The sequence below is a fragment of the Eleginops maclovinus genome, chromosome 14, assembly GCF_036324505.1.
Source record: "Eleginops maclovinus isolate JMC-PN-2008 ecotype Puerto Natales chromosome 14, JC_Emac_rtc_rv5, whole genome shotgun sequence".
Taxonomy (NCBI): Eukaryota; Metazoa; Chordata; class Actinopteri; order Perciformes; family Eleginopidae; genus Eleginops; species Eleginops maclovinus.
Window position 1 is genome coordinate 12,811,658 of NC_086362.1, and position 23,803 is coordinate 12,835,460.

The 23,803-nt window shown below is 38.9% G+C and overlaps 2 protein-coding genes across 3 annotated transcripts; one reads left to right on the forward strand and one right to left on the reverse strand.

Moving 5' to 3' along the window:
* The first annotated feature begins 1,070 nt into the window (after positions 1 to 1,070).
* On the forward strand, positions 1,071 to 7,741 carry LOC134876236 (ribonuclease kappa-A-like). The gene is made up of 4 exons (XM_063901179.1): positions 1,071 to 1,260; positions 2,428 to 2,507; positions 3,113 to 3,239; positions 6,964 to 7,741. Exons 1-4 carry the CDS (start codon positions 1,186 to 1,188, stop codon positions 6,979 to 6,981), a joined length of 300 nt encoding a protein of 99 aa, XP_063757249.1. The 5' UTR covers positions 1,071 to 1,185; the 3' UTR covers positions 6,982 to 7,741.
* Positions 7,742 to 10,630: 2,889 nt separating this feature from the next.
* alox12 (arachidonate 12-lipoxygenase) lies at positions 10,631 to 23,001 on the reverse strand. 2 transcript variants are annotated; one of them, XM_063900889.1, is made up of 15 exons: positions 22,706 to 23,001; positions 20,344 to 20,490; positions 19,168 to 19,366; positions 17,958 to 18,039; positions 17,736 to 17,858; positions 17,368 to 17,474; positions 16,718 to 16,890; positions 16,281 to 16,469; positions 15,661 to 15,864; positions 15,432 to 15,518; positions 14,881 to 15,050; positions 13,920 to 14,041; positions 13,673 to 13,770; positions 13,257 to 13,427; positions 10,631 to 12,500 (listed from the first exon to the last, which is right to left on the reverse strand). In XM_063900889.1, the coding sequence occupies exons 2-15, from the start codon at positions 20,488 to 20,490 to the stop codon at positions 12,321 to 12,323; spliced, it is 2,052 nt and encodes a 683-aa protein (XP_063756959.1). In that variant the 5' UTR covers positions 22,706 to 23,001; the 3' UTR covers positions 10,631 to 12,320. The 2 variants fall into 2 exon arrangements, with proteins under 2 accessions (XP_063756959.1, XP_063756960.1); XM_063900890.1 differs by having other exon boundaries at positions 16,281 to 16,424; positions 22,706 to 22,999.
* Positions 23,002 to 23,803: the final 802 nt, after the last annotated feature.

A 23,803-nucleotide genomic window follows, 5' to 3' on the forward strand; every position in this document is an offset into this window, starting at 1 on the left:
TGTCTATTGATTGTTTGGCTTCATAAAATACGGATGCACACATAAGATGTTCTCTATTACTGTGGAGTAAACAATCGTGCATCTTTTGCAGCCCTAAATGTCCCAATATACCTTGCAGGCGTATCTGGGTTCAAAAGATCATCAAGGCAGACTTCATCAGCTAAAGTCAGAACATATTTGGCATCATGTTAAAACAGATCACTTAGGCAGTGTAGGTGCAACTCAATGGAAGCCTAAATTATACACACTACAAACAAGTTATAACTGATATATAGGTTAGGTCTATGTTTTACAATGTTAGGCTAGTTGTCACTCATTTGCAAAAGTGAAACATTTCTTGTAGACTATATAAAACTGGACTGTTTAGCACTGGTAATCAGCCTTTTGTTAGCAGTTTGAGGCCACTTTCTGTTAATAAACAGGGGGTATATATGTTTTACAACGTAAAGAAGCAGCCTGAATGCACCATATTGTTTCTTTACCACCACAATTACAAGACTTTGTCAAAAAACTGTACATTAAAAAAACACAGAAAGTGCTAAGTAAGAGGAAATGCAGAAAGAAATGTATCATTCCGTTTTGTTGTCTGGGTGGACTGAAGTTTGTATTAATTCCGACAGAACTCGAACGCAGCGTATTAACACGTCACGGTCATGTCTCGCTTCGTCATAGCCAGCGCAGCCAATCACTGCTGAGAGGATAGAGAATGAAATCCAAATATGTGCTCTTGTTTTAGACAGGAGCCAAACACAGATTATTTGTGCTTTGTTCATATTGGTAATACATAACACAATAGAAGCATATGACCAGGGTTAGCGGAAGGCTTCCCTGTTATTCCCATTCTATCGACATTGAATGAATGTAGCAATGCAAAGAAAAGTTAGATGAGTGACGGATAGTAAGGTCACGTGATTTAAAGTGTTCATACTGACATTAATGGAATTGTATTCCTTATGTACATATTTGTGTTATTGTTTAGCTTATGTCGTATCCTCAAATCTAATATATAATTTTGCGTAATTAAATCAAATAAGTGATGAGACATTTAATTAAATCTAACTTTTAACTCAGCGGATTTAACACCCGGGAAACTTCCGGTTTCCAGTCACAGTCACATGACCCGCACAGGGACAGAAGTTTGTCCAGCAGTAAATCAGCTTTCTTCTGGAATACAACCGTTTAATCATGCGGGGGTTAATTTGTGGACCAAAAGTAGCCGCGTGCGGGATGGTGTTGAGCGCGTGGGGGGTGATAATGCTGGTGAGTAAGCTTCTTTGTTTACTTCTTTAGTCTCGTTGACAGACTACAGCCATTCAGTCCCACTTCAACAGTTCCCACAGAGAACAGGTTTCCCAGTTAGTTTTTGAGTTCCACTTTATGAGGCAACTATTTATCACGAACAGCAGCAGGAAATTACAACTTGCTAAATCACAGTGTTGGAAGAAATACTCGTAAAAAAATAACTACGTAAAAGTAGCAATACTCCATTTTAAAAGTACTCAGTTACAAGTAAAAGTCCAGCATTCAATTTATTCCTGATGCAGAAGTCTTAAAATATCAGTCACAAAATATACTCGGAGTACCAAAAGTAAAAGTAATGGCCCATTTCAGAAAGGTGTCATGAGTTTCTGGGTTACTATTCTGATTATTGATGAATTCTATATCAACATGCTAGAGCTACATTTAAATAACTTTATATACTGCTGCTGGATATCTTACCCTGTAAATATATGTTCATTGAATATTTGATTTCGATGTTTTTATTGGCAAATAATCTATATCTTAAAAGTAAAGCAAAGCTTCAAAGGTAGTGCAGTAGAAGTATAACGTAGCATTAACTGAGAATACTCAGGTAAAGAACAACTACCTCAAAATTACACTAAGTACAATAATAATACTAATAATACACTTAAATTGTATAGCACTTTTCATGCCTCAGGTAAATCCACAGTAAAGTATGAGTAAATATACTTTGTTAATATCCACTTCTGCTTAATGAGCGTGAAGATGAGTCAACACTTCTCTAAAGTACTTGAAATCAACTGGGTTTCCGCTTAGATTAAGAAAGAGGTTAAACTGTATAACATTATACTTTTATAACATATAACAATAATATAATCATTTTCAACATTATATAATATGACCTCTCACATATTTAAAATGACTAAAATACTGGAATCGTATCGACATAGTATAGCAGGAGTTTTGACTAATCTTTTTCTATATTTTTTATAAATAAATACTATATTTGAGGTTAATGTTATAAGCACTGCCTGTATTCTGTTGTTAAATGTTGCACTTGAAAAAATGTCCCATTATTTTTGATGTAATGAAACATTCGGTCTTCTTTAATCACACTTATTATAGTATTTATATTCACACACAAAACAAAGGCCCCTGACAACCCCCCCACCCCCCCTTTCTCAGGCCTTGCTGGGGATTTTCTTCTCCACACACTCAGCCGTGCTGTTTGAAGATGTTCCATTGACAGAAGACGACATCAAGGGGTAAGGACTCTACTGTCTCACCCCCCAGATCCCTGCCTCTACAGCTGCACTGAAGCTCCATACTTTCATGCTGAGCACGCATAATATTGCATAAAGGGATCTGTGTATAGCATATAAATATAAACAGCTCCGGAACAAATTAAGAGACCACTCCAAATGTTCTTAAATCTTTATCTCTACATGTCTGGCAGCCATTCCAGTGTTTGTTGAATTCCAACACAGAGAAACATTGTCAGTAGTTTATAGAATACAATTTTACAACTTAAGACAAACCTATAAATAATAAATCAAGAAAAATGATAATGCTGAAGTCGTCTCTTAACTTTTTTCCGGGGCTGTATTTCTGTAGCTTAGCAACAAATGTATTCATTGTTCTCTTTATACTATTTATTATTTAGATACTATATTACTATCTTATTTTTAACTGCTGTGTAATGCATGACAACACTGCTGCTGGGAAAAAATGATTCCCCAATTTGTGGTGGGTAATTTATCCATCTATCAACACACAAATACTAAGAATATTTTCTTGTATCTCCTAAAATGTTTGACGTGTTCCTTTAATGTTTTAACTGTGTCTGTCTCCTGATGATGTTCCCCCTCAGACCATACCCCCCGCAGAGGATCTACGATCTGTACAACAAGGTGGGCTACAACTGCTTCATCGCTGCTGCTATCTACGTCCTGTTCGGACTCTTCTCCTGCTGCCAGATGAAGCTCAACAAGCGGAAGGTGAAGTCCTTTATTTGATTTATTCAAAGGGTTGGACCACAGTAAAGCACAAAGGGAAGAAACCCCTGATTGTGTCTCAAGGTTTCAGGTTTCAAGGTTTTATTGGTCATATGCACAGCATATACAACGTATGTTGGCAATGAAAATCTTATGTCCCATGCTCCTCCAACAACTCAACATGCATGGTGCAAAAGATAAATAAAGTAGTGCAAAAAGAGAGAAGAATATTTACAATATCAACAATAAAGATTTGAGGATGTGAAATATATACATATGTGGAATACATTGAAAGTATTTAAATACTTTACACTGTTGAATGAGGAGGTATGGACAGATGCATATATTACGTATAACAGATGTATATGGCAGATATGTTTAATATATAGATATGTGTACTATAAACAGATATGTATGGCAGATGTGTATAATATATATATAAATAAATACAATAAATTGAGTTAATGTTATAACTGCCTGTATCTCCGTGTTAAATGTTGCACTTGAAAAAAGTCCCATTATATTTCGATGTGAAGGAAACATTCGTGTCTTTAAGTCACACTATTATAGATTTAATTCACAGCACAGAGAAAAGGCCCTGACAACCCGCCCACCCCCCCTTCTCAGCTGGGATTCTCCACAACACTCAGCCGTGCTGTTTGAAGAGTTGTTCACCTTGACAGAAACATCAGGTAAGACTTACTCGCACCCCAATCCCTGCCCACAGCGCATGAGCCTATTCATGCTGAAGGCCGCATATATTGCATAAAGGCATTCTGGTGTATACATACAAAAAACAGTCCGAACAATTAAGAGCACCAAATGCTTAAACTTTATTCTACATGTCTGGCAAGCCTCCAGATTTTGTGAATTCCAACCAAAATACATGTCAGTCAGTTATAGAATCAATTTTACAACTTAAGACAAACATAAATATAAATAAGCAAAATGGAAAATCAGAATCGTCCTTAACTTTTCGGCTGATTCGTATAGCAACAAAGTATCATTGTTCTCCTATGTACAAATTATTTAGGATACTATTCTATCTTATTTTAACTGCTGTGTATGGCATGACACACTGCGCTGGAAAAAATGATTCCCAATGTGGGGTAATTTATCCATCATATCAACCACAATACTAGAATATTTCTTGTATCCCAAAATGTTTGAGTCAGTCCTTTAATGCTTAACGGTCTGTCCTGATTGTTTCACGCATGATCCTACACGACCATAATCCCCCCAGAGATCTACATCAGACAACAAGGTGGGCATTACTGGACATGCTCATCGCGCTGCTCTAGTCCGTCGACTCTTCTCTGCTGCAATGAAAGCTCACACGAAGTAAGTCCTTTATTTGATTATTCAAAGGTTGGACACAGTAAAGGACAGAGGAAGAAACCACTGAATTGGTCTCAAGTTTCGGTTTCAAGGCTATGGTCAATTGTATGTGTGTACTATAAACGGATGCGAGTAGACATTCACAGAGCTCAGGAGTTCAGCAGTCTTATATCACAGGCTATAAGACGGAGGAAGAAGAGCCGCTGTCGATCCTTCTTGGATATGACCCTGGTGTGATGTGTCCATGTCAGGTCCTCACTGATGTTTACCCCGAGGAACCTGAAGCTGCTGACTCTCTCCACAGGAGTCCCGTCGATGGTGATGGGTGTGTGTGCCTCTCTCTGCCTCTTCCTGTAGTCCACAATCAGCTCCTTTGTTTTGCTGACGTTGAGATGGAGGTTGTTGTCCTGGCACCAAGATGTCAGGGCTCTGACCTCCTCTCTGTACGCCGTCTCGTCGCCGTCTGTGATCAGGCCGATGACGGTCGTGTCGTCAGCAAACTTGATGATGGTGTTGGAGCTGTGTGTGGCCACACAGTCGTGCGTGAACAGGGAGTAGAGGAGAGGGCTGAGCACACAACCCTGAGGGACTCCGGTGTTGAGGGTCAAGGTGGAGGATGTGATGTTCCCCATCCGCACTGCCTGGGATCTGCCCGTCAGGAAGCTCAGGATTCAGTCACAGAGGGCGCTGTTGAGCCCAAGGTCCCTGAGCTTAATGATGAGCTTGGAGGTCACAATGGTGTTGAATGCTGAACTGTAGTCAATGAACAGCATTCTCACATAAGGGTTCCTCTGGTCCAGGTGGGAGAGGGCAGTGTGGAGGGTGAGGGAGATGGCATCATCCGTGGACCTGTTTGCCCTGTAGGCAAACTGCAGGGGGTCCAGTGAGTCAGGGAGGGAGGAGGTGATAAAAGTTTTGACTAACCGCTCAAAGCACTTCATGATGATGGAGGTGAGTGCAACTGGGCGGTAGTCATTGAGGCAGATGGGTTTTGTCTTTTTGGGGACAGGGACAATGATGGACTCTTTAAAACATGTGGGGACTACAGACTGGAGCAGTGACCTATTGAAAATGCCTGTGAACACATCTGCCAGCTGAACTGCACACACCTTGAGAGCACGGCCAGGGATGCCATCAGGTCCAGGAGCCCTGTGTGTGTTAATCCTTTTCAGAGATCTACACACATCTGCACTGGTTAAAACCAGTGAGCAGGGATCCTGGGCCTTCTGTGCCCCCACAGCAGGGGCCTCTCAAAGCTTGCATAAAATGTGTTCAGTTCATCTGGGAGAGATACAGACACTTCCTCAGCACCACTCGTTGTCCTTTTGTAGTCTGTTATTGTTTTTAGTCCAGACCTCAGGTACATAAATACTTAAAACAGGACAAAACTTTCTTCCTCTGTTATAGTAACGAGGTTTGTGCTGAATATATTTCTAACAGGTTATATAGATGTGGGATTTAACTGGTGCTGAGAAATTAAAGGTATTGTCAAATCCTGGATTTTTAAAAAAAACTTTAAATTGATCAGCTTATTTTATTAAATGATGCACTTTGTTCAGATATAAGCTCATATTTCTACGAATAGTATAGGTAAATCACAACAACAAAAAAACGGAAATAAAATGAATAAGTAAATAAAAGGGAAAAAATGGAGAATCCAAGCAGTAACGTATTTAAAGTTTTATTTAAAGTTAAATTAAAGCTGGTTAAAAGGCAATGACTCGTACAGTTCATGGGTCGAACAAAACACACATACACACTCGTAGCCCTGTTCATATTCATACACACACACACACACATATTTACATGTGCAGCCTTTTATTTAGCAGGTCTACACTACTAAAAACAATCAGCAGGCTCTGGAGAAAAAGGAAAACATTCTCGCTGCTTTAGCCCCAATAATAATATATATATCAATAAAAAAAAAAGAGCATTACATTTGTATTTAGTTTGCAATATTCTATCCGTTTCTCCATCTCTTATCCCCAGGTGTGCAGTAATGCAGAGAGAAGGAACCCTTAATGGTCCAACCTCTCAGATTCACATTATTAATAGGAAATAGAAATCAAATAATTCCTTTCATTTATTATTATAAGTAAAACTTCCCAGCAGCATGAAGTCATTAAAACACACCCCTCTTTTGCCAATCGCAACATTGAAATGATAAACACGTTAATGCATCAATAATCAAAATATATATGAGTACTTTTACTTGTAACAGGGTATTTTTACACTGTAGTATTGCTACTTTTACTAAAGGAAAAAGCGTGAGTACTTCTAGCATCTCTTATTGTTTATTAAACATGTCCTTAACCAGTGTTATATTCAATGATAAAACTGATGAATAATTGATCAAAAATAAAGTTTGAATGTGTTTTCTGTTCTTTAGGAGTACCTGGTGCACTAGTGCCTCCTGATTGGCTGAGAAGTTCTCCAATCATTGTCCTTCGTCTCAGGATTTAAACCCCCGGTGATGATCGTCAGGGAGGAGACTGGACGCTGTCTCCGAGCGGATCAATGTCGTGCACCTTTCTGTATTTGAAATTACATTGATTCTACCTCTGATCGCAAGTGCTAAAGTGATTTGTTTGTGCCATGAAGAATCCCACTGGAGGCATCTGGTTCTTCCAGAGTTAAGCAAATGTAAGGGTTGTAAATGGTACTGTCTTGATTTCCTCTTTCATTATGTACTGTACAAGTTGATGTGTTTAAAATTGCCAGTGTCCAGCTGTGTTTGGAATGTTAAATATTAGATCACATTTCCTTCGTGCTTACTTATCTCCGCACAGTGCCTCCAAAAATCATATCCTGTCTCTATTTATTTCCAAGCTCGTATTAAATGTATGAGGGTGTTTGCTTTATCATAAATCCTGGAAATATTTGTATTTACATGCTTATAAGTCCTTTAATTTCAAACCTGCAGGAGTGCAGCGCACTGTAAGCTGGATCATTCAACGTCTGAAGACATTATCATCTGTAATTGCAGTAAATTAAGTTTTATAATACGCAACTTACATATTTGTGGTTATATTGGCTATTTATTGAAATACCAAGGTTCAAACTTGCACACACTGCACAACACGGTTGTTAAATGTTCCTTTAAACAAGTCAATACTATTCTCAAATGGTCTGATATTTAAAAAAGAATAAAATGGTATTTTCCCCTACTTGGACTTTCTTGTGTTTGACTAATAAAACTAAAATTCAGATGTTATAAACTATCAATGCTTCCAAGTGTCAAAAATGTTATAAGAATTACATATTATACTGTAGTGTGTCAAAAATATTCCCAAAAACGATGTAGTATAGTATGTCGATGAAAAAACAGTTTGAACGACTTAAACTAGCTTTGTTAAACGTCAGGTCGTTAGCAGGAAAGACATTTTTAATCAAGGATTGTTTCACCAAGCACAATCTGGATTTAATGTTTTTGACTGAAACTTGGATAGACCAAAATAAAAGTGCAGCTGTTCTTATCGAATCAACCCCGCCCGCCCCCCCCCAACGTTAGTTTGATGAGTCAGGCTAGAATGCATAAGAAAGGGGGTGGAGTTGCTAATTGCTTAATGATTCCCTTCAATGCAAGCAGACCTCTTATGGAACCTTCCCATCTTTTGAATATGTGGCCCTTCACCTGAAATGCTCCTCTCGAGCTATGTTCCTAAACATCTATAGACCCCCCAAATACTGTGCTAGCTTTTTTGATGACTTTGCTGAACTGCTGTCTATAATGTGTATTGACTTTGACCGTCTCGTCATTGTTGGTGATTTTAACAACCATGTTGACAAGCCCGAGGACAGACGGGCTAAAGAACTGTTCTGTGTTCCGGATAACTACGGACTGACTCAGTATGTAACGGTTCCGATGAACAACAAGGGGCACACCCTAGACTTAATCATCTCAAAGGGTCTGAACATCTCTGAGGTTGCAGTGACTGATGTTGCACTCTCTGATCATTCCTGTGTTTTCTTTGAGAGCTCCATTTCTGTTCACACAAATGTTCAAAAAGAAATGACCACAAAAAGGCACTTCTCTGAAAACACAAGGGAAATGTTTGTTCAGAAGTCTTCTCCCACACTAGACCTCGCTAACGTCTCAGTAAATGAGCTAGTCGATCATTTTAATTCAAAAGTAAAAAAAGTCATAGATGCCATTGCTCCCACTAAGGTAAAGGAGGTGTGTGGCAAGAAAATATCTGTTCTCACGCTAATGGAGAAAGGCCATGAGCGTGAGAACAGAAAAAAGAGAGACTAGAAAGGCTGAACGCAGGTGGAGAAAAACAAATCTCCAGGTTCACTTTGAAATCTATAAAGAAAGACTTGGGTTTTATAATTTGGAATTTAAAAAGGCACGACAGTCTTTCTTCTCCGACTTCATTGCCAAAAACACAAACAACTCACGTGCCTTGTTTGCTACCGTTGAGAGACTAACAAACCCCCCAGTGTCAGTAGCCTCTGCATTTCAATCCACCAGGGCCTGCAATGAATTTGCTTCCTTCTTCTCTGACAAAATTCAGAAAATCAGACAGGCTGTCGGTGTTCCTGTATCAAGTACAGCAAATGTGTTGTCCTTGTGTCCACTTAAAATCAATTCAATCACCATGACACAATTCCATCAGATAATGATAAAGACCTAGAGGACATCATTCAACATCTGAAGTTCTCCTCCTGCTGCCTTGATATTATACCTACAAGCTTTTTCAAAACTGTTTTTCATAGCATGTCCTCAGAGCTACTTCATATAGTAAACAGGTGTCTTCACTCAGGTGTATTTCCACAGGCCCTGAAAACTGCAGTCATTAAACCGCTCTGAAAAAAGAATAATCTGGACGCTTCAGCAATGAATAATTACAGGCCCATATCAAACCTCCTATTTTGAGGTAAAATCATTGAAAAAGTAGTTTTTAAACAGGCTTTGGACCTGCACCACAGCACTGAGACTGCTCTTGTTAAGGTCTTCAATGACATCCACTTAAACTCAGACAGAGGCAGAATCTCAGTGTTAGTATTATTGGATCTCAGCGCTGCATTTCACACTGTTAACCACAACATATTACTAGACCGACTAGAAAACTGGTTGGGACCTTCGGCAACAGTTCTAAATTGGTTTGAATCTTACTTAAAGGACAGGAAACACTGTGTTTCTATAGGCAGCTACACATCAGAGCTGACCAATATGACAAGAGGGGTTCCTCAAGGCTCCATCTTGGGGCCTCTTCTCTTTAACATCTACATGCTTCCACTGGCTCAGATAATGAAAAGCAACAAAACAGGTTACCATAGCTATGCAGATGACACACACATTTACATTACCATTTCACCAGGAGACTATGCTCCAATTAAAACACCTAGTAACTTAGTGCATTGAACAAATCAGTGACTGGATGAGTCAGCACTTTCTCCAATCAAACAAAGACAAAACTGAGGTAATTGTTTTGGGAGCGAAGGAGGAACGACAAAAAGGTCAGCGCTGAGCTTCAGTCAGCACTGTTCAAAACAACAGCTAATGCCAAAAAAACGTAGGTGTAGTCATGGACTCTGACCTGAATTTCAACAGTCACATTAAAACAATCACTAAGTCCGCCTACTATCACCTGAAGAACATATCTAGGATTAAAGGACTAATGTCTCAGCAGGATCTAGAAAAACTTGTCCATGCTTTTATCTTCAGTAGACTGCCTTGACCATTACGAAATATTTTTAAAAACGAATAGTAGTATAGTATGTCGAAAATATGCCAAGTATGCATATTTTCGACATACTTTACCATGTTTTCTTTAATTCTCGACATACTATTTATTTATTTACAGTGTAATATTTGGATCATACTCAATTAATTTGTCTTAATTCATTCTACATACTATATTATGTAATTGTTCACAGATTTTTGACATGCTTTGCTATACAATGACTTTTTATTACATAATATACTAAGTCGCTCTTATATTTTGTCAGTGTCCTCCTGTGCTAGGATCACATTACTACTTTCCTTCAGGTACTTCTGAAGAGCAGCATATTCTCTTATTTATGGTTAAAAGCTGCATTACGCACTCACAAACGTAAAATGTCCTTTATTTATACTTTTATATGTCCTTACATTTCAACAGTACATCATATCCACAGTTAGTTGACTATCCATATTTTTACACATCAACATCTGTAAATATATCTTTTAAGATGTAGCTATAATAGTATATAATATATTTAAAAAATATTAGTTTATGACAAAATACATTTACTGATATTCCAAATTAAAACATTGTAAACTTTGTACAACACCAGTGGTGTAGTTTAATGAAGTACTACAAGTACTGTACAAATGTGAGGTACTTCTACCTGAGTCTTCAAATGTTATGCTACTTTGGCAGCTTTAGTTACTCTAAAGATTCAGATTATGAGATAAAACCAGTGATAAATCATCTAATAAAATACAAATTAACGTTAGCAGTTCATTTCAAGCTAAGATATCCAAATCCACAAACAAGTAGATCAAATTAGCTCAAACGTATCGAATTGTGATGGATAAATGAATGCTTGACACTGCTAATGAAGTGAAATAATATATTTCATTCTGAAATGGCCCATTACGCATATCAAGTACTTTTACGTTCGTTACTTTAAGTATATTTTAATGGCAATACTTTTCTGCTTTTAGTTAAGTAATGATTGAATGATCTGAGTACTTCTTCCACCACTGTACAACACTCTGCATATTCCATACCAAATGTCAATATCACTATAAAGTGCCTTTGGTGTCCTCATCAGAATCACTCAGTCGTCATGAAAATGTAGCAGAATAATGAAACTCTGAGGTCTTATTATAAATGGCCAAACATTTACACACATATCAGTACAATGATAAGGCTCTTGAAAATGTGTTTCCTTCATTTTATACAGTTTCTTTCATTGGATGTACGTGACTTTGGCATGTCCCACACACTGCTCTGCTTACTACAATGTGTAATAAGTGGTTAAATGAGACTAAATAAAAATAAGAAATTGTATAGTTGTATTGTCCACAACAAGTTATTTGATAAAAACAAGTCATTTTGATCATGTATATTCTATTTTCATAATCATATTCAACATTTTGCATGTGTCCCTGAAATTGCCGTCCACCCTGTCATTATGGGGTAACTGGCCCTATAGGTATCCCACTGATGTCTTCAGTGACGTCACTACCATCATGTTGTCTCTCTTCAATGGAGGCTGAAACAGTGGCTTGTAGCAGAGTAATATTTACACTTACATTTCGTTTCATGATATTATGTGTGTGGTCGGATGCTGTCAAGCTTTACATGTCCACTCTGTCATAGTGAAATATCAAATAATATAAAAACCTTTCAGAAATTCCAAATATATTTGTAAAACAGTACAGTCCCCTTGCTAACTCAATCATGTTGCTAACTGAAGGTCCACCATGTGCTCATTAAATGCTAACATTAGCCAAAAATGTCCACCCTGTCATAGTTTGCATGTACATTGTTAATTTATTTAAAAGTGTTGGAGCTTGACCAACATGCATTTCTAACAGCATAACATCTCGAATGAATATGAAAAAATGAATATGAAGTTCAATGGAAAATCTCAGCTTTTTTTTTGTGTTGAAATGGCTAAGTCTCAAAGGCACCTTATGGTGATATTGACCCCTAAACATCATAAATGGTTTAATATACACATACAAAAATATTTCTCCATACTTGAGTTTCTTTTTATAACAACATTGAATATAACGCAGTGTGTTCTCTAAATGGTGATGCTGTTCTCCACGCGGCTGGGCAGGAGGAAGAGGTACTGAAGCTCCAGGCCTTCATTCTGACGCACGATCTGCTCCTCGATCTCCTTCAGCGCTGCTCTGAACCTGTCAATCACCTCCAGGGCCTGCCCCTCAAGGAAATACTCCTCAGCGTATTGACCCAAAGGAATCTAGGCAGGAGGAAACAGGAAGTTACAGAGGAAAGTGAATTCATATCAACAGGTGTTTGACTATCCTTTTTTTAAAGCCATTTTATTACTATGATAAGATTATTATTGTTTGAATTTTTGCTAAAGGGTTTGAACTTACTTTCTTATTTTTGGGGGAAATTTCACTGGGATTTAAAACATATTAGTGTAATTTAGGTTATTAATAATTCTCATTTTGCTGTCAATAAATATTTGCTTTTAATGTGTGATTAATGCTGTGTCCTTGCGTTAAATGCTCTTTTATTGGTTGATTTGTTTTTGACTTACCCCTTAAAAGCGACTTTGAGCACCTGATAAAGTGCTTGATAAATGAAATGTAAAATGAAATAATTTTAAAAATGTGTGTGTGTGTGTGTGTGTGTGTGTGTGTGTGTGTGTGTGTGTGTGTGTGTGTGTGTGTGTGTGTGTGTGTGTGTGTGTGTGTGTGTGTGTGTGTGTGTGTGATAGGAGGGACACAGCGGATAAAGACGGTGAAGTGGTAAAGTATTTAGACAGCTTCTTTTTGTTATATTGGATTAAACATAGAACTCCTTTTTGTTTCCTTTATATCAAGGAAGTTTATATTGATCGCTTTTATTTATATGCTGCCTGGATTGCTAAATAAATATTATGTGATGCAACGTTACATTTGGAAACAAATTAAGGACTTAAATGCCGCGAGAGGAAGTAATGGAGCCCTCCTTAAGTTAGGACCTTTCCCCTGACAGATACACTCACTGCATCTGGCTGTGCTCGCCCCAGATGCCATGTGATGGCCATCTGCATACAGGACTGGCTGATATCAGGAAGGGTAGCCATGATCATCTCCATGGTGACAGCATCCTTGTCTGCTGGTGGGGGGTGTCTCATGGTGCAGGGGGTGTTCGGGACCCAGGCACACCAGTCAAACTGGAAGAAACATCACAGAGAGAGAATCAGAGCTCTTTCCCCCAGTGATTTACATCTCAGAGCTCACACCATCTTTCAGAACACCCATAAACAAAAGGAGCCATTCAGTGTGTGTGTGTGTGTGTTTTTGTGTGTGTGTGTGTGTGTGTGTGTGTGTGTGTGTGTGTGTGTGTGTGTGTGTGTGTGTGTGTGTGTGTGTGTGTGTGTGTGTGTGTGTGTGTGTGTGTGTGTGTGTGTTTCAGCACCTGTCCATTGTTTGTGGCAGCGTGCTGGGCTGTAGCGATGAATATGACCACTGACAGCAGGGTGCACAGCTCCTCGAGGGTCAGCGTACTGGGCAGACCTGAACATAGGGAAATGATCAAGATTAAGAAGCATAATAGATGTCACATTTTTAAATAAATATATTTTAGGTATTTATTCTGTTTTTCACGTCTTTACATTGTAACCCCTTAATATAAAACATAAAACAATGATACACATTTAACGGACCAAAGTTGGGGAGCCCTGCGAAGCCTTCCTGTGTGATGTCTCTGAACCAGGCTTGGAGCTCCAGGTCCTCCTGCACGTCCTCATCTGACTGGTAATAAAGGCCCACGATGCCGGAGACAAAACTAGAGAGAGAGGCACGTAAAGGGTCACAAATACATAAAGCATATCAACTTTAACCTACATTTTAATTGCTCTATTGATACAGATACTTCACATCAATGACAAATCAATGTCCCTCCTAGAGGAGAACAGAGGAAGTAACCTATGGGAAAGGAACTTTCTCCTGACAACAAGTCATTTATTAATAGGTGAATAGTTCCTGAATTCTTTCACCATCATAATAATTGTTTTCCCTATCAAGACTTAATCATTTTAGATGAATCATTTGTGTTTGATATGTCAATGTTAAAGAGGCCCTATTATGCTTCTTGGTGTTCTCCCTCTCCTGTAGTGTGATCTAGAGGTTTGTGTGCATGTAAATGGTCTGCAAAGGATAAAATCCCCTCCAGAGGGAGTTTCTCTCCCACCCACCCCTAACATAATAATATCAGTTACCTCAATATATAATAATAATATTGAAAGGTAAAACACCCTGCAGTGTGATATGGCTTTATAAGACCCTTATAATTAAATGTGTACAGGCATGATAATTCATATCTACAATATTATTATGGAATAAAATGGACCTTTATGGAAAGTTAGGGGTGGAAGTAAGATCTGCTAAATATTGACTGATACACTGCTACCCATTAATACATTTTAATATAATATTTGCAATGTTCGGATCACATTTGAACATTTTAGGTGGTTTTTATCCCTTCTGTAGCTCCACCAGAAACATTACAAACACAAGGACACTCTAACTGGTCTGTTATTACCCATTTCTGAGATCCTTGTTGTCCTTGTTTGCAGATCAAAGCAGAGTGTGTATACTTCTAGTGTGTGAGTGTGTGTTGTGTACCTGTGTATGGCCTCCCACAGCATCAGACTGTATTCTCTGTAGAAGTATTTAGGCAGCTGGGACACCCCCCTGTCAGCGAAGTCGTGGTGGGGCTGCAGGGAGCGGTAGGTGAGCACCTTGTACTCCTTCTGAGCCAGGATCAACAGGCCGTCCCCCCCTGTAGACACAACCTACACACACACACACACACACACACACACACACACACACACACAGGACCACCATGATTAGCTCTGTCATTACAGTCGGATTGTTTGAAATCAAACCGTAATAATGTCATATCACATAAACATCAGATAAGTTGGGGAGGATTTGGGCCACATGAGGTTTATTTCTTGGGATGTATAATAAAAATAATAATAAATTGAGTTCTGATGTTTTTGCTCGGATTCAGATTGTTTTCTCAGAATTCTGACTTTCAAAAAAAAGAGTCAGAACTCAATTACTTTTTACTTTTGGTCACATCCAAAATGTTTTCAAATGCGGCCCTCATCCTCTTCCGTAGTAATGTAAAACCTTCCGATGAACTGTTCTTTTTCAGAGTGACACACCCTTTTGAAGATGCCATTAGCCGAGATGAGCTGAGTGCGCCCCCTGCAGTTGATCTCCAGAGTGTAGCGTAGATGAGGGTACAGGAGCTGCACCGGGAAACAGGAAACTCACATAACAACAAAGCACTGAACTGTCCGTCATTAAGATGGTATGGTATTACCATGACCTTGTAACCACAATTGTAAACCGACTTAGATGAATAATCGAACTGAAAGCGAGGATGTGTACCTTATATATGGGGTGCACGGCAGGCAGCTGCCTCAGAGTGGACACACAGAACACCTCTACCACCAGGTGAGTCCTGAGCAGGTGGGACAGCACCTGGAACACCTGGAACTCAGAGTGACGCACCCACATCTTAGCCAACAGCCAGGCCATGGGGGGGTCACTGGGCAGGAATATGGGTGTGTCGCGGTCCGGATTCTGCTCCAGCTGAGGACAAGGAAGGGAAAGTATAAACGGCAGTCAGAGTTTAAAGGCTTATTGTTATATGGGCCGTAGCTACTCAGCACTGTGGACCCGGAAATGTTGAGTCCCCCAAAGTTTATGTAGAAATGTAGAGTAGGGGTCCACAGCACATAGAAACTGCCGGGTGCTAACTTACATATGTTGGGCGATTTGCACTGTTGGCATATGTTGCGTAAATTTAAATGAATAGGATTAAAGCCTATGTGGACAACAGTAAAAAAAATGTCAGTTTTAACCAGTAAGTGTCCATATTTGTACTCTCTTGGGTTGATTTTACCATGAGAAGTGTTGCGTCCTTTGGATATAGAGAGATGAAAACTTTGGGGTACTCCGAGTTTCAGAGTTCACAATAGGAGTTAAATAGATTAAGATGAATGTACCTGTATAGCAATAGGCATGAGTCCGTCATCGGGGTGCAGGTAGAGCAGACAGAGTGGAGCAGCGATGAACTGAGGTTTCCCTCTGATCGTGTTGGTGGGAACCCCGTCCATGATGGCGTAGTCTAACAGGTATATGTTCCCTGCCTGGGAGGAACCATTTAGAGACAAACATGACTCTGAAGGAAGCACCTACTTCACAAAGGGAAAATGTCAATGAAAGTGTATTTGAACCTAGAAGAACAACAACGTCAGAAGACAGTAATAAGGAAAAACTACTACACAGAACATGGCATTTTGTGTCATGTTGAAATGTTGAATGTGTTTTCAATTACCCACTCGTCAATAAAATTATACAAAAACATTAAAAACATGACTCTGAGGTTGCATTTGTTTTGATGTTAAAGCCTGCATCAACAGGATGTAGAGGTTTTCTCCACCTTAAGTTCTTTGTCCAGGTTGGTTCTGGAAGCCATGGAGCTCTGCACCATGTTGGGAACAACTGGAAAGTTCTCTGGCAGCTTGCGGATCATGCGGATCATCCTTGGGTTAGAGCCGTTCATACACTGGTAGCCAAAGAACCAATCCTCCTTCCAGTGCTCCATACAGAACTCTGGGCCAAACACACACACACTGGATGAGTAATCAACCCATTGTCTTTCTGTATGTATAATCAACACTAAAAACCCTAAAAAGTTACCAGGGCTAAAAAAAGAAGAAGAAGAAGGCAGCTGATTGACTTTAGTATTATGAGTTGATAAAAAAGACTAATGTTTTCAGAACTTAAATATTTTTGATTACTTACAGACACACGCATCAATAAACAAGAGGCACAAGTTCAGTTAAATGTTATCTTTCCATTTGGGTTTAGGTTATCCGCAAAATAGCCGTAGTTAATAAAAAATGATCTTAACTCAAAAATTAAGAGGATTTTTGAGGAACTCAAAACATTCAAGGTATAGATCCTTTTGGGAAATTTAGGTTTACACAACTTAATCTTTTTATATATATTTCATTTCCCATCTTTCATTGCTGTGTTATTATGAAGTCATGTCGCAACATGTTGTCTTGTAGTCACTCTGTTACCTACCGGCTATGGGGCTTCGCAGTTTCCAGAAAATTCGTTTGAAATCCTCCAGGTCATTCCAAGACTTCCCAAACCTGATGGCCAGTTTCTTCAGAGACAACTCGAGCAAGCTGAAGCGAGAGAGAGAGAGAGAGCATCACATTGCAAACAATATCTTGTTTATCGTCAGTCCAGCACGACCCTCCGGATTCTGCACAAATAAACCAAGGCAAATTCCTCGTATGTGTTAATATACTTGGCAATTAACCTATTTATCGTTCTGACGTGTAGGGAGTCAAATCTTATCAAAGGAACAACATTCTTGGTGAGAACGACATCTAGTTTGACAGCAGGATAAACAAAACTGAGCAACGTGTGTGTGAACCACTTACGCGTAGTGGAGTGAATGCTCAAAGTCGCTCCTCTTCTCATTGTCGAAGCGTTCATCCTGGGGTAACTCAGCTTCTGTTTTGGCGTCGATACATCTGGGAATCCCCGGAGCCCATGTGACCCATCTGAGAGAGGAGAATAAACAGTGCATCATATACATATAAATATTATTCACACAGTCTGTACAGTGCAGGTGTGTTTTTATGAGCTTGTGTGTGTTTGACCTGAAGGTTGCCTGTCTCTCCTGCAGCTCTTTCTTCCTGTGTGCCAGCAGCTGGGGTAAGGAATCTTGCCTTGGGGTCTTCGCTAGGGAGAGGAGGGAAACATGAAAGTGCATATTGAGCATAAGTTCAGTTCACAGTTTGTTTGTTTGTTTGTTTGTTGGGTGGAAACATAGGCTCCCTTTATTTGGCATGTGATACTGACATCTGATACACTTGCCTTTTCATAAAAGCCCCCTATCTCTATTCTGTCCGCATCGTCATTCTATCCAAATTTGCAAATAAGTTGGTTGCCATTGGCGGACTTTTAAAGGTCCCTTTTTTTCATTAAGGCACTTTTTTTTGCAAAGTCCGCCCACGTGACACGTCCCGACCTATCGTGAAGGGAAGAAGTGCTTTCAACTAGCAGGTACAATGTCATGTCTAAGTCATATGAATGTGGACTGGCTGAATTCAGTTTTCAGGTTGTAAACCCCAGGGCAGTTGGCCATAAAGCTTGTTTATTACCTTCCTCTCTCCCGACACACAAGCATCATCCACCTCTTTTTGAAAGGGAAAACATACTACAACTATTTGTTAGGTGTTGCTTTAGCTGTAACCCCCAATCCACAACTCAGTGTGTAACATTAGCCATACCTAAACCAAGAGAGCAACCTTTGCTTCTCAAAGTGAAATGTGACTTTGTCCATATGTTTTTATCTTGCAACATTATCCCTTTTACAGTTTTTGAGAATAAATTGTCGCCTCAAAATGTCTTGTTCAGCATTCACTTGTCCTCTCCTTTCAGTTGTGGTTCCAAAAATGACTACCGGTAAATGTAACTCAAGGTTCCTAAAAAGAATTCCAAAAATCAATGGGTGACATCATGTGATCAGGTCCACTTCCTCAATACATTCGATAACCTTAACGATAGTGGAAACTGATGTAGTTTAGACACTACACAACTTCGTCGCACTCTTTTCAGTAATATAATATCAGTGGTTGCTTGCATCTACCTCAGAACAGGCTGGTTTATATTACGACCGGTTTATCGCAGATCAGTTGGACAGATATCGTGAACCAGAATTTGCATATCACAAGTCACGCCTAATGCCTGGCTATATGAGACAGTTGCTGAATCCCATTGCAATGTAAGACGAACAGTCGGTTCAGAGTTGGCTGCCTTGCTCAAAGGTACCTTTCAAGCGGAACAATAGGAGTTGATAAGTCCTACCTGTTGCCTCCCTTATCTCCACCTTGGTGTCTCCGATAAACCAGCGGTAACAGGGGAACGTGAGCTCTGTGTCTCCTGGAAGCTGCACTTTGACGTAGCGACAGAACCAGTTATCCTCCAACCAGTACCTCTGTTTTTCCAGTCTGACCAGCAGCAGGGGGCCTAAATGTGAAGGGCTGTTCACCTTGTACTCACCCACCTGATGGAGAAGGAAGGAATACGTTTAATTATACCTGGTATTCAGTGGCGGCTGGTGGAGTTTTCTCCAGGGGGGGCTATAACTCCAAAATGTATATAAAAAATAAAAGCACGTGTAGTGACTCTAATATACATAATTCACCTCCTTCTCCACACACGCATACATGTACTAAGGTATCAAACGAGTGTATTTACATAAATGAAAACAACAAAAACAACATTATAGATAGATATAGAAGTGCAAAGAGAAACAAGTGCGATATATAGAGTATGTACAGTATATGCAGTTAGTGATTATGTAAAGATAAGGGCAGTATAAAGAGGTGGGAATAATTGGCATAGTATAAACAGATGTAGTATGAACAAATATACAGATGTGCTATATTACTATACAGAGGGCCAATATACATATATAATAAATATCTATCTATCTATCTCTCTATCTATCTCTAGATATATCTCTATATCTATATATTTAAATAATATATATCATATATAACATGGACAATACACATACTTTATGACAGAAGGCTGTGACGTCAGCCCCGCCGCCAAATCCAGCTGCATTCAGCTCGGGGCGCAGGAGAGGTGCGCCCCAACATCGTCCTATCTCTTGTATTGAAGAGGAGCTACTGCGCATGTACAACTTTTAACGAGAGTCTATGGGCAAAGATTCCTGCGCCCCAGGGCGGAAATACGTCACCAATCAGACAATGTCAACGAACGAAACAACTTTACTCATCATTAACTATGAAATATTTATCTTGCACATAAAAAAATATATACAAATATTTCGAAATATTTTTATTTAATTATTTCATTTTTATTTAATTTTTGTTATGACTTATTCAAGGAAATGTGGTGAGGTGAGTGGTGCGGCGGCGCCCTAGCGCCCTCTATTGGCCAGCCACCACTGCTGGTATTGCTGTTTAAACGCACATCAGCACGCTGAGTGATCACAGTTTTACAGACACTTACCGCTCCCCGGCAGAAGTCCAGTCCCGGGTTGTCCAGCAGGGTGCGTTCACTCTCTCCTTTCTCCCCCACCAGGGTCACATAGATGTAGTTGTTGGTGCCTGAATACTCTGATGTACCAGTTGCTACTTTTACAGTGTAGACCTCCATCTATGGATAGGAACACACAAAAACACACACAGCATGCTGATAACCGAGTTCAGAACGACAGCACCTTTTAAGATTAGCTTTTTAACAGCAACACCCCCAATCTTTATTCTTCTTATTTATACTGTTTTATTGATTTATTGTTCCAGTCCCGTGTTTCAACATGGCAAGACCTGTTGCACATCTTCATCAGGAAATGTTTGGTAGTTTTGTGTGGAAGAATTTGGTCCACCTCCAGTTAAAGAAGCCAGACCTGAAACCCACCCAACTCCCATCGAAGAACTGAAACACCACCCACACTGAAAAACTGAAACGTTGACTTTAAATAAATGTGTTATGTCAACAGATTCAACATAACTGAGGTTAGCTGAAAGCAATAATATTTACGTTAAATAAAAACTATTAGGTTAAACTTAACAGTATTATTTTAAATGAACTTTATAGAGTTATATGAAATGTTGACATTTAATTAAAGTCAACATTTCAGTTTTTTCAATGCAAAGTTGATTATTATGTGAATGCAGGAACTCTGCAGATCTTCCTTAGTCAAACTGAAAATGTCAATTTCATCTTGGCATTTCAATTCTTGCACAAAAAAAAGCACTTTATAAAGTTAGCTTAGGCCTTGTAACAAATTCATCAGCACTAACAATGGTATGAGTTGCTTGAAGTGAATATATCTGAACTTTCCTCGTTGCGCAGTTTGATTCTCTGTTTATTGCACTTATTGTACGTCGCTTTGGATAAAAGTGTCAGCCAAAAGACGTGTCAGTTAATGTAATGAAATGTAATATACGTTTTTACATTATATAAATGTCCAAAGGTGACATAACTCGGAAAGATTCTGTGCTGTTATTGACAGACTGATGTTTAACCTCTATTCCTGGGAATGATTTGAATACCAAGTATGCAAATGGTTAAGCCACATGTACACAAATGAGCAGATGAAACAACAGATAAGTGGTCTGCAGCAGCGTGTTGTCTAAGAAGTGCTGTAGCATAACGTAACTTCAGAGAAAAATATAACGTGATGTGAATATATATAAATGGCAAACCAGCCGAGTAAACAATTTAATAAACGTAGTAAAGTAAGAGCTTCAGTAACCTGAGTGTTGCTTCATGTATGGCATAATTTCTACAAGTCAGTTTTCATCAGTCTGTCCGGTCAAAAGCTATGTTTAATAGTCTATTTGCACAAAATTGGAATGAATCCATAATCTCCTCAAGTTATATTTGTCACACTCATAATTTATCAGGTTGCACCATGCTTTGAACTGCCAGAATGAAGGGAATCAACTCTACAGATTGTGCAACACTGTGTTTTCACCTCGAACAGTGAGGAAACCTGTGTGTTCACACTGTGGGAAGAACACACAGACGCAACCAACAAGTTCCCGCACATCACTAGTATCATTGTTCAACCATGCATCTCAATAATATAATCAATATTTTGACATGGTTGACAACCCATGAGGTGTTAGGGAAATGATCATTTCTATCACAGCCCAGAGTTTAAATGCATGGAAAACTTGGTTGCTTTCTTTTTTACTGGTTTGACTGTTAATAAACCATATTTAACAAATCATCACCCAAATCTGGGATACACCTTTTAAACCCATATCATTACAACTCATTTCTACACATTTTTCTGAACTTTTTTCAGATGTATGCTCAACAGACCTCATTCTCACAAAACAAAAGGCTAATGTTTTTTTGACTTTATTAAGATCAGAGAAATATGAATTGATGGTTTATCACAGACTGGTAGATGTCAACGTTAGAATTGAGTTTGAAACCATTTAACATTTTAAAAGTTGCACAGAATAACACAGAATGCTATAAATGTAAACAAAACAAACAATTCTCGTGAAGAAAGTGGTATGGAAACATGTGTGGCAAAGATCCGAGGAGAGGAAGGATACGTTTGTAGTTTTAACTGTAAATGCAACATACGATGTTATGCATACTAAACAATACCAGTCTCAGCTGGTTCACTGAAGATACTAACACAATGACTTTATTTAAATGTATGTCAAAACATTTCACATAACTATATTAGGTTAGTTGAAAGCAATAATATCAAGTTTAAATACAAAATAGGTTCAACTTAATATTATTGCTTTCAACTTTCATACAGTTCATAACAGATTCCATTGAAGTCAACGTTTCAGGTTTTTCAGTGTATTTAGAGCCTGAAATACAACCGGAACATACTCACTGTAGTTCAGGGTATCAGTTCCCTCCTCTTCCTTTCCTCTGGGTTCCCTTTGAATGTTTATTTTCAGGCCCTTCCCCTATTTTTTACCCTTTCCTTTATGTACCCTATGTCTTTCTTTTTCCTAGGTATCCAATGAGTTTCTTTCCCTTTTTCAAATCCAGTTATCAGGTCAGCAGAGATCCTCTTCAATTTTTCTCTGGCTAGCTTTAAGTTTGCCTAACACTCCCTCACTCTAACAGCTCTCTGCAGCTGACTCTCACTCGCTCAATCGCTCCTTTGTGTAGTCTCACCTTGCTCTCTTCAACACACACACGGAGAGAGAGGGAGAGAGAGAGAGAGACAGAGAGAGACAGAGGAATGTTGCAAAAGGGAAGTTGGGTCAACATGTAGGCTCCACAGACTGTGTAGCACTCATGTTACTGTGACTGTAAAAACTTTACATTCAAAAACTGAAAAGTACATAATGAGCAGATTAGAAACACACTTAGTAAAGGGAAGGCCTTAGGAGGTATCCACTAGTACATTTTAATGGTAAAACTTTAAGAAATATTACAAATTATTTGGGGAAATACATTTTATTACTTTCATCCTTATCAGTTTCATTGGTCAATAAATCAGGACCTGTATTGGGTCATGTGGCTAAACGTCCTGTTAGCATAGTAGCAGTAGCTTTTATTCTCAAACCTTTAGGAGCCCTGATAATAGATTGCTTTGATGCAGGTTGTTAAAGTTTTCAAACAATTTCAGTCGTCACAAATGATCACTGCAGCAATTTGCTGTGTTGTTCTAGATTCTGATTTAGAAACATCCAATCATTTCAAACTTATAACCACATATGTAACAAAAGCTTTTATATACTGCATTATGCTATGATATACAGTAAGTGCATGTCAGGGAAAGGTCAGTGTATGTTTCTGCTCTGTGGTGATTTTATTTTTGTTTTATGAAGAAGAAAAATGAATTAAGTTCAGTTAGTGCCCTTTTGACCCTGAGAAAGGAAAACACTTATATTTCAATTACATTTTTTCAATTTCAAAACAAAAATCAAATATCCACTTTTTGTTTCCAAACATACACTGAGCGGGACAACTGGACAGC